The following is an 11,760-nucleotide window of genomic DNA, read 5'->3' as shown; positions in this document are numbered from 1 at the left end:
CTGACTGGGCAAAGAGTAATATTGTGCTTTCTTCTGGCACATAGTACATAAGCCATTTTCCCACTGATATGCTAAAGTTCTTCCCATCCGGCATAACATTTATTGGCAATTTGTATTCCTCATCCATTGCCTCTATTTTGATTTAATCCTGAATGGTGCTGTCATTGTTAACATTTGTAGGCAATCGGCCCCTTTTCTACCTTTAAATTCCATCCCCCACCCCTTTGCTTAAATGTCAAATTGTTACAGCCAGTAGGAAATGAGGAATCAATCAGGATAGCATGAGGAAGGGTCTTGAGAAGATGGTGAGTTTTAACAGATGGCTGACCACCCTCTGCTATTTTATCAGAAGATAATTAAATTGAAAAAGAACAGCATGTGTATCAGAACTTGTTATTTCTACCGGTAGCTGCTGAGTAGGCTTGTATTGAAGGCAGGTCTACTATTCTTCCAAAATTCTTCTTCCCCCACTGCAAGTTGGCTTGCAGAGGGAAAGTGATTGGAAAAGAGTGCTAAATCCATACTCAAAATCCAGCATCTCCTAAACCCCACCAGTTAGCTCTTGTGTGGATTTGAGAGATGTTGGATAAAGCAGAAACAAGAAAGATGGATCTTTCAAAATCCAGCACCTCCCAAGCATGGTGAGGCACAGCTGTGCAAAGTGGTGCTGTGGACAATACATTCACCTTTCGGTCGGTAGCTTGGTGAACTGTCTTTAGGGAGCTAGGGGTTTTGAGCAGCTATGCCCAGCTCTTCCCTGGAAAGTGGGTGAAGATCCCACAATGTTGATAGAGCTGAATGCCAGGAACCCAATGGGAAAGGATTCCGTCTCCTTAGAGGTCAATTGATTGTGATACCAATAGAATGGGTGGCAAAGTGCACCAGATTTAATACGCTTTTAAAATGCCATGGGCTGTTGATAAAGGAGAAAACACTGTTTTAACATGAGAATCTCATGTATTTGGGTTGTGGACATGGCAGAAAAATAATTTCATAGTTTCACCTAAAAAGCCCCATCACAGCCTGATTCTGAGAAGCTGTAGCCCAAGCTAAAGACGTGGCATTAAAGAAAACAGAACTTTATAGTTGAAAGTCTGCAGTGACTAAACAGAATAGAAACCAGAAATAAAGACAAGCATTTTCTCCAAGAGATCCTAGCAATAAAGTGTTAGTCAGCCATTATGCGTTAGATTTTCGGAAGGAGTTGCCATGGATAATGTGCCTCCAGGCATTCCTCTAGAAAATTATGTTTCAACAAATGTTGAACCAAGTGTTGAAGTAACAATAATTCAACAACATCGTGCATATTCACCAATTTTGTTCTGATAATGTATGTTTGTTTTAAGTAGACTTTTAAAAAGTTTGATGGAAAATTAAGGAAAGCTGCAATTCAAAATTCTATTTCAGACTGGCAATCATGTCACCGTATTAAGGACGCAGCATGGTTCTCATGACGTGTTTTGATTCTTTGTGCTACTAATTTATTCATTTCACTGCAGAGTTATCAAATAAGTGGACTTCAGGGAGAGGGTTTGATTTCATCAACAAAATGTTTTGCCAAACTTTCTGTTTACTCCTGGCATAATGAAGAACAGTTACTTTTGCTGTGTGGGTTTGTCTTAGTAAACTTTATTCCCAAAAGGCACCTCTAGACCAGTGGTGGGATTCAAATAATTTAACAACCGGTTCTCAGCCCTAATGACCATCTGGGTAGGTGGGGCTCGGTGGTCATGGGACTGGGTGGGCTGGCCAACTCAATGTCACTCATGTCCATGGGCATTTCGCCTTAGCGGTTCCAATGTCATAAGGGTTAACCGGAGAGGCAATTTCTATAAGCAGGGCAATAAAAATTAGGCTAAAAATGACACCAGAATGTTTCCTTCCTGCCTTCCTTACAGGATTAGCCCTATAAAGTGGAAAAAAACAAAAGGAGATTTCTTCCAACAATCGGTTCTCTGAACTACTTAGAAAGTTACCAACCGGTTCTCCCAAATAGGTGCAAACTGGCTGAATCCCATCACTGCTCTAGACAGTGTTCTTTACCACTGGGATGCTTGCAAACTCAGAAGGAGAATTAAGCATCAGATTGCGCAGAATCAAACTTCAGGAAAAATAACTCAAGAAGAAAAGCAGGTTGCAGGTTGACATTTCATTTCTACTGCTACAAAATGCTCTCCAAGCTATTTCTCCAAAGTAAGAAATACAAGTTGGAGGCATTTCACATGACATAAAGAACATGGGTTGGAAAGTCATTTTTGGTTGTGTGCAAAATATACCTGTATCTCAATAGGAGCCGATTTGTTCGCATGAGAAAGTATGACTTTCATGCAAAAGTATTCTAGTAGTTTTCAGCTTCCTTCTGGCCATAGACTAATGTAAGGGAAACATTGAGAGATTGTCCTCTATATTGTATTTCAACAGTTTTTGAATTGCATATTTACATTATCTCTGCAGATTAAATCATGTTTAGTTCTGAAAAGAATCTTGAACAGGATTTGGGATGTAGAATCCTGTTTCATGTTTCCTACTTATTATCAGAAGAAGACGTGGAAATCTAATGTGATACATAGTTCATTCATTTTTAATAAGATTTTTTAAAAAACCTACATTAAAAATGTATATCTATTTTTTGGGGGAAGATACCAGACTCCTGTTTTACCTATTTGTTGGAACCCTGGTGGCACAGTGGTTAGAACGTAGTATTGCAGGAAAACTCTGCCCGCAGTCCAGAGTTCAATCCTGATGGGCTTGAGATTTCCATCCTTCTGAAGTTGGTAAAATGAGGACCCAGATTTTTGGGACCATATGCTGACTTTGTAAACTGCTCAGGCAGTGCTGTAAAATTCTGTGGAGTTAAAGTGATATTGCCATTGTTAAAAAACACCCACTTAATAAAATTTCACTGCAAGTTAGCATACAGCAAAGCACATGCCTGCAATATGATTTGATTTTAAAGAATGTCTGTGGATCCTAATGGATACATTTAGAAAACACTAACAGTGGGGTCTATAACTTTTTCTTTTATTTGGAAATATGTTCAGATACCTGGAATGAGGACAAGGGTGAGTTGTCGTGCTACTAGGCTAGGACTGACGAAGAATAATTCATGTTTAGTAACTGACCACGCCCATCATGGCAGCTGTACTGTCAGGATTGCAAACATTCACTGAAAGATCGTCACGCTTTCTCAAAAAGAAATAAAAACGTGGGTTTAAATGATCAATCCCCTTAAACATTTATCTAACAATTTTGGCTACTTTTGATTTAAGCCATTAGAATTTTCAGAGAACTTCCTCTAGGTGTCCTCATAGTTGCAGTAAAGCATTAATGAAATATTCTTTTCAGGAGGCACTCTTGGTATTCCACATGCAAGGCTGTTAAATTAGGAAGCAAGAACATATTTCCTAGGCAGTTCTATACTCTTGTACTCTGGTGGAATGGGTTACATATTTCCTGGGCTATTATTTCTCTTTTGAAGTAAACTTGTCCAGAGAACTTGAAAGAAAGAAAGAGAAAGAGAGGGGGAGAGAGAGAGAGAAAGAAAGAAGTCCAATTTTCAAAATCTCATTTAGAGTCAATTTCCACCAATCAAATCTCATCGATGTCATATATAATCTTTGCAGTAAGCACAGCAGGTTCAAGGATTCAAAAACTGTCCTGGAGCATAAGTGTCTAATGGAGATTCTTAGTCATCCAGGTCAGTGTTGTCCCAAAGGTGTTTTTCCCCCACTTCTCATCCAAGAATCTTTTTCAGTTCTGGGAGCATAATGTGGCATCTAATCCTGATTAATTTCCTGGTACTTTTTATATCATGGAATTCTTTTCAACATTGCAGAAAGCCACCAAGAATTAAACATAAAGAAAAATTTAGACTGTGTGCCACCCTAGTAAAATTATGCTATATAAATTATAACCTTCCATAGCTACATTACGTGCATTAGTGGTATTGTAAGCAAATTTATACACCAACTTTTATGGAAATGTTTACTTATTTGTGGTAAAAATGTTTTCATGAAACTGGGAAAATCACTTTCATAATGAATCTTGCTGTTGATTTAATATCCATAAATCCTAATACCTGGAAATCAATGCAGCCCAAGACATTAATCCAGTGCCTGCCATAAACTAATAGGTTTGTTATTGCAAAACACTGGAAAATTAATATATGAGTTAGTCTGGATTAGAGGCATTAATAATTGTGATTTCTTTGGTTAAAAATGAATATACCAAGGACCTCTGAAAAAAGTCCCAGTGAAAAGAAAATTTATTTAAATCTAGTCACCATTTCGGTTTTGAATTTGTGGCTTTTTAGTATAGGTTTTTAATTTCTTTCTTTTTTTTTTTGCTTGTTCAATTTTGTCTTCATAATTTATTTTCAAATAGGGAAATATTGTAATATTCCCTTTGGTTCCACCTGTCACCCACACTGGTGGGTATTGATGAAATCACCTTCCTGTTCTCCCTTTTTCCTAAAACAAGAATTGGGAAATTAAGAGGGTTCAGAAGAAAAATGTGCCCAAGCAGCTCTTTTTGTTTTGCAAACAAAGGTCTGGAGATCCCGATGGTTGTATCATCCTCCCTATTAATGGTTTGAATTTTTAAAAGAATCATTAATGCTCGGGACAAGTTTCTGTAAAAATATGCCACTTAAATGGTGTTTGTTTTCAAAATACCAGCAAATGTGGATAGACAAATTGGTGGCAATTATGTGGAGGTAGATAAAAAGCCAACTGAACTGAGCCCAAGACCATTCGTCTCCTCCTGTCAGAATGGGATTCAGTTCAGGGATAGAAGAAGGCAAAGAGCACAGGTTTGAAGCATTATAGAGTTTGATTTCTTTTTTTACTTCTTTCCAGCAAATGTTTTGTGGAAGGCAGCTGGGAGGTGCTAGGAAAGAGAAGGTATCCTCCACCTGCCTTAGGCAATATCAGCAGTTTTAATTTTGATTTGGAGAAAGGTGTTGGTGATGATTGTTCTCTCTATCTCTCTGTGTGTCTGTCTGTGTGTCTGTCTGTCTGTGTGTCTGTCTGTCTGTCTCTCTCTCTCTCTCTCTCTCTCTCTCTCACACACACACACACACACAGAGGAGAGAGAGAGGAGAGGGGGAAGAGATACTTTTAGAGAATACAGCTTCTGCAGAGTCTTTGAAATTTAAAGTTGAGATGAGAAGGATATGGATAATTATTTCTGGACACCACCAAATAAGCGTATAGGTCAAGATATACCTGAGCAAGAAAATGCTTCTGTTCTACTCCTGATCTCTAACTGATTACATGGGTAACATATGTATATTGCAGAATGTGAATCCCTGTTCTCATTTTTGTAAGCTATACAAGCTGATTATTAATCATTCTTAAGCTGAGGATAAAGAAATCTAGTTCATGCAGTTGGTGAATAAATAAATAAATGCAACATAGGTAAAAATGGTTTTAGTTAAAGTGCAGATACGGAGGTGGTGAATTCTAGGCTGGGAATAAAGGATTTCACCCATATAAAGATTTACTTGTTATATTGACCCAACTATATCACCTGTGCAAGATTCCAGAAAGCAGTGTTTGTGTTTTGGGGGAATGTTAACTTTATGCACATACATTTTGTGGGCAGATTCAACTTCTGGAATTTCACAAAATGATCAGGGCTCAGAACTCTCATGAGCTAATTGTTTTCATGTCAACAACAAAAAATAAAAAATAAAATAGAACGAAGGTATCTCATCATTTCTTCTTCAAATCAGGAAAATTTGAAAGAGGATTTTATCAGTATCATACACAATGTTTTTATAGCATTTTCAAGTATTCAAATTGCATCATAAACGCTATTTATTTGCAAACTTTATAACCATTCTGGAAGGTAAGTTAAAATGATTATCTTCTCTATTGCTGGGGGGAGAGGCAGGAAGAAAGAATAGCATTTTTCAAGGTTGTCTAGTAGATTCACGATACATTAAGAATTTCAGATTATACATCAAGAATTTTCATTATAGAAGGTCCTTGCTTAGCAACATAATTGAGTCTTTGTTACTAAGTGGTCACTTTATGGCCACATCATTTAGTAACAGAGTCTCAATTATAAAGTGCTCAAATATCATATGATCATGCTGACTTATGACAGAAGTTGTGGCAGTTCCATTTCCCATCAATCAAATCTTGCGTGATTGTTAGGCACAACATGATAGGATCAGCATTGACTTTACTTGTGAAAAGTCAGTACTTAAAGTTGTGAATGGTGCTCACATGATTGCAGGATGCTATGGCCTTGGTAATTGTGAGCTAGGTGCCAAGGGCCCAAATTGCAGTAATGCTTGTAACTACAAGGAGTGGTAATAAGTCTTCTTGTTCAGTGCCATTGGAATGTTGCTGAATGAGTGGTTGTTAAATGAGAACTACCTGAAAAAACTTTCCCTCTCCCTAACATTTAGCCTAGAGATACACAAAGCTTTCAGTAATGAAATTGCTAGTGTACAGCAAGTGTTGTAAAGCTGATATGCAGTTTAGAGTATATTCTGCCCATCAGTGTACATAATGTATACTGTAAATAAAATGGAAGATCATTAATAGTGATGCAAAGAACCCAAAGAAAATTTTCTCCGTATTATCGGAAAAATGTGCAATCACAGGTTAGTGATTGCTACTGGTTCTTATGATGATTCTCAAATGGTCTTTAAAATAAAACTTTAAATATCTCATATTAGTTCTGCTAAAAGTGGCTGGAGTAAGTATTGTTCCTCAGTGGATAATTAAACTTTAGCTGTATAGGAAAATTAAACTATATAAAAACATAAAAATTAACTTTGCTTATTACTTTGATGAACAACTGATTTCAGATAGTATGTTCATTCCGGAGGTGGGTTCCTACCAGTTCGCACCTATTCGGTAGAACCGGTTTGTCAAATCTACCAAACCGGTTAGAAGAGGTTCCACCAGTGGACCCGGAAAGCAGGCCACACCTACAGAAGAGCTTCCAAATTTTTTTGAAACCCACCACTGACTTGTATGCTTCAATGCCAGAGTTTCTGAGCCAACATGACTGGAGGAGGAATTCTGGGAGTTGAAGTCCACAAGTCTTAAAGCTGTCAGGTTTGAAGAACTCTAGTTTTTTTTTTTCTAAAGGGTTAGGGTTCTAAAGGATCTTGTAACTTGACAGCTTTAAGACCTGCATGCTTCAATGCCAGAATTTCTGAATAGCTACTTGAACTGACCTAAGTACTAATTCATAATTTCATATCCAGTCACATGGGTGGCAAGCCACTCCCACAAAGGAGGCCACACCCACAGAGTAGGTTCGAACAATTTTTGAAACCCACCAATGGTTCATTCAGTAGAAATTTATACACATTTCAGAATATCTAGGCATATTATTTTTCCTGTCATCCTGTGCTTTTAAAATATTTTCTTTCTGTGTATATGCATCCATCTACAGCACTAAGATTTTTTTAAAAATAAAAAAAATACACACAGAAAAAATAGAAAAGGAAAGACACTCATCTATTTTCAAATAATATTCAAACCATCCTACAATCTTTCTCAGGAAGCAAGTCCAAACATTGGGAAACTAAAAAGCAGAAGTGAAAAAAATACCAATGTTAAAGTCTTGAACAGTGATGGCTAACCTTTTTGTTGCTGCATGCCGAAAGCACGTGCATGCGTGCATATATGCACCCATAATGCAATGCACGAGTGCCCCCTCCCCATGTGCCCCACTTTCTGCAAAATTACATTCGATCGTTCAGTGAACATACTGGCTTATGGGTCACTGCTACCTCTTTTCACTTTTTTAATTGCATTTTTCAAAAGTTGTTTCAATTTTGCTGCCCACTAAAATTTGGTGCCCCTAGGCTGGTATCCATTTGGCCTTAACCTAGTGATGGCTCTGCCATGGCAGGACTAGAATTCATGTTTTTCAAGTTGTTAGCCTGGTGTGTTAATTATTATACAAAACTGGTTCTCCTAGCAAGTATTACTGTTAAAAAATAGATGTTGGACATTCGTGTTGAGTGGCAATAAAAGGAAATTCAATTCATTTGGGGCAAAATCTCTCAAACCATCTAAACTGTTTGCTAAATAATCTTGTGGAAGGACAGGTTTAGACTGTGATAAAAAGCCTGATTCCTATCATACTGGAACCACTTGGACCAGTACAAACTGAACATACATATTTAAAGTTTACGAATGTTTTTGTTTTATACTATTGCAAAGGCTTTAAAAAAGTTTAGGATGTAGGAAAAAGTTTATCAACCTTTTAAATCTTGTATAGAAGCTCAGGTGCTTTCAAAGAATGATGATGATGATGATGATAATACCATTAACATTAAATGGTTTAAATCTCAGCATTGTTAAAACTAGTAAGGTTTCTTTAAATGTTTTTAAGAGACTGCAATGTTATCTGAGAGACTGCTGAGAGCAACAGCTGATGAAATTTTGTGATTGCCTGAGATGTAAAACATTTTTGAAAAGAAAAATATAATAATTTGGGAGTTTGATCTATGCGCTCTATGGTGCTGTGAGTACAGCACACTAGAGGCTGTGTTGATAACCAACATGAGGAATAAATGTAAGTTAATATGTAGAAACAAACTTTTATGTTCAAAATTTTAGTGCTGAGTTTCTATGGATGAATTGTTCCTTTTTTATTGCCAGACAGACATAACAATATAGGTTCTGTAATAATCGTCTAGCGATGCATCATCAGATTAATGTTCAACTTTCCCTGTGCCTAAGTCATGCACTCTGCTTTAAAAATATCTGTATGTCCTCTTTTCAGCTATTTTGGAGTCATGGAAGATGGCAAAATCACTCAAATGTCCGAGAACAGCACTGACACCTCCAGCTTGCCTTCTTCACAGTCTTCACAGTCATCTTCCTACATACCTGTCAAACTAGAAGAATACGAAACACCAGGCTTCAGCATCAAGAAGCTTCTCACAAAAGCCAAAGAGAATTACAATTGCAACCAACGAAGTGTCTTCAACTTCTTTCGACAGTTGTTCCCAGTAATTGAGTGGCTTCCTCGTTACAACATCAAGGAACAACTGCTGGGAGATGTCATCTCCGGCGTGTTGGTAGGAGTTGTTTCCATCCCTCAATCAATCTCTTATGCCCTCCTTGCAAGCCAGGATCCCATTTATGGTCTCTACACCAACTTCTTTTGTGCTATTATCTACTTTGCCATGGCTACCTCGCGCCATAATTGTGTTGGTTCTTTTGGGGTCCTTTGCTTGATGATTGGGCAGACAGTAAACCGGCAACTTACTCTAGCAGGGTATGATTTGGACATGGATACAAATCTGATGGCCAATACCACTATGAATGGGACAGTTGCCTGCAACAGAGGTTGTTATGCAATCACAGTGGCAACCACTCTAACGTTTTTGGTTGGGATTTATCAGGTAAGATAAATTAATCTTTCTTTTTAAAGACTTTCTTTCTATGTAAGTGTCCTTCTAGCCTAAGCAAAAAATGGCCTTTATATTTAGTGCTCTCAAGAGTCTTTAAACTGAAAAAAATAATGCTGCTTCTAGTACAAACAAGTGTATCTCTACATGAAACATATAGGCCATCCAGGACTTCAGTATAATACTTCTAATTGTCCTGAGAATTGATTTAGAGAGCTTTTGCATGTAATATGCTTTAATGTGATTTCAATCATTTTAAGCCCTACTGAGTTACTGATGATTTTTAAAAAGTTGTTATTTCTAATATTTTATCAAAATTTATTTGTTCCAGATCTAACATCTACTTGTCACACTCAACTTCTGTAACTAGAAATAATAGACAAATGCAAGTTGAGATCACCTTCTTTTTCAATGTATTTATTTCTAAATCATGAATTCTACTTGCTTTTTCCTTTCAGATTATTCTAGGGGTCCTCCAGCTTGGCTTCATCTCAGTTTATCTCTCAGAACCTCTTTTGAGTGGATTTGTAACAGGGTCCTCCCTTACCATTCTCACGTCCCAAATAAATCTTCTGTTTGGACTGAAGCTCCCTCGGCGTGATGGAATGGGTACCCTCATTTTAACATGGATCGACATCTTCACATACATTGGGAAGACCAACATCTGTGATTTGGTCACCAGCCTGGTGGCTTTAATTCTAATTGTGCCAGTAAAAGAAATCAACAATTATTTTAAGGACAAAATGAAGGCTCCATTTCCTATGGAACTCCTAGTGGTAATTGGAGCTACACTCCTGTCACACTTCCTTAACTTCAATAAAAAATACAAATCTAAAATTTGTGGCACAATTCCCATTGGTTTCAAACAACCTGCTGTCCCAGATCTGAGCCTTGTGTCAAATCTGGCAGTTGATGCTCTACCCATTGCCATTATTGGTTTTGCTATGACAGTTTCACTGTCAGAAATATTTGGAAAGAAGCATGGTTATCCTGTCCGAGCCAACCAAGAGATGATTGCCCTTGGGATGGGAAATCTGATCCCATCTTTCTTCTACTGCTTTGCTTCCTGTGCAGCCTTATCAAAGACTTTGCTGAAAGAATCAACGGGATGCCATACTCAAATATCAAGCTTGATATCTTCGGCTGCACTGCTCCTGGTACTATTGTGGATTGCGCCTCTCTTCTATTCACTGCAAACTTGCATCTTGGGTGTTATTACAATTGTTAATCTCAGGGGAGGATTGCAGAAATTTGCTGAAGTACCCAAGATGTGGCAGATCAGCAAAATAGACACCATAGTCTGGTGTGTAACCATGCTGTCCTCATCTCTGATCTCCACAGAAATGGGCCTTCTGATAGGAGTCTGCTTTGCTCTTCTCTGCATCATCTTCCGCACCCAACGGCCCCGAGCTACCCTTCTAGGTAAGGTGAATGACTCAGAAATCTATGAGGATCAGTTGACTTACAAGAAGATCACTAGCATTGCAAATATCAAGATCTTCCGCTTTGATACTTCTCTTTACTATGCAAACAAAGACTACTTTAAAAATTCACTTTTTCAGAAAACAGAGGTGAATCCATGCCTAGTTGCTGCTATACAACAAAAAGCTCAAGCTAAAGCAAACCTGAGCAAAAATCAAAGTTGTTTTTCTTCCAGGTTGAACTGCCTAAAGGGAACCAAGACCCCAAAGGCTTCAGCAGGTGGTCCCGATGCTTCAATAGATATGCATACCTTGATCATCGACTGTGGAGCCATGCAATTTATAGACAGTGTAGGCCTCAGTTTGCTGAAGGAGATGCGCCAAGATTACAAGAAGATTGGCATACAGGTCCTGCTGGCCAATTGTAACCCATCCATACGGCGTTTGCTCCAGGCAGGAGGCTGGCCCACTGGGATGCAGGATCCAGAGTTGGTCTCATTCCATGGTATACATGCTGCTGTGCAGTTTGCAGAGAAACAGGATCAAACTCAACAGTCGGACAGTGTGGTGGCAACAAATGCTTTCGTACCAGAAACCGAGGACATTTCAATAGCCTTGAGTCTGGAAGAACCTCTCTAGGCTGTCTGAAGCAGGATGTGAACTTTTGAGGAACTGTTTCAAGAATTATTTTACCAAGAAGAAAGGACTGGCTTCCAATAACCTAAGATCAGATGCATTTAAGTTGTGACAGGCTAAAATGGTGGCCTTTACATTCCAGAGAATAATTATGCTCTGTTGTTACATTACCACATTGTCCCTGCTATGGAGATAAAATGATGTGGGAAAAGCTGCTTAATTTCTTTAGTTAAGCAACTGTTAAAGGGAAAGAAAGGAAGATCTTCAAAGTAGGAGCATAATTATATTTTAATCCTGCATGAAGTTGGACCA

At 38.1% G+C, this 11,760-nt stretch overlaps 1 protein-coding gene across 1 annotated transcript; it reads left to right on the top strand.

Annotated features, from left to right (window-relative positions):
• The first annotated feature begins 8,773 nt into the window (after positions 1 to 8,773).
• Positions 8,774 to 11,451, top strand: LOC116523950 (sulfate transporter-like). Its single transcript, XM_032239043.1, has 2 exons — positions 8,774 to 9,385; positions 9,850 to 11,451. The coding sequence occupies exons 1-2, from the start codon at positions 8,774 to 8,776 to the stop codon at positions 11,449 to 11,451; spliced, it is 2,214 nt and encodes a 737-aa protein (XP_032094934.1).
• The last annotated feature ends 309 nt before the right edge of the window (positions 11,452 to 11,760 follow it).

This window comes from Thamnophis elegans, chromosome 2 (genome assembly GCF_009769535.1).
Source record: "Thamnophis elegans isolate rThaEle1 chromosome 2, rThaEle1.pri, whole genome shotgun sequence".
NCBI lineage: Eukaryota > Metazoa > Chordata > Lepidosauria > Squamata > Colubridae > Thamnophis > Thamnophis elegans.
Note: the sequence above shows the minus strand (reverse complement) of the source record. Positions and strands in the feature narration are given on the sequence as shown.

Excerpts from the sequence above, each read along its gene's own strand:
- LOC116523950 (XM_032239043.1), top strand. The coding sequence starts at position 8,774 with ATGGAAGATGGCAAAATCACTCAAATGTCCGAGAACAGCACTGACACC. Across the intron at positions 9,386-9,849 it reads TTTTGGTTGGGATTTATCAG|ATTATTCTAGGGGTCCTCCA; the intron begins GTAAGATAAATT and ends TTTTCCTTTCAG.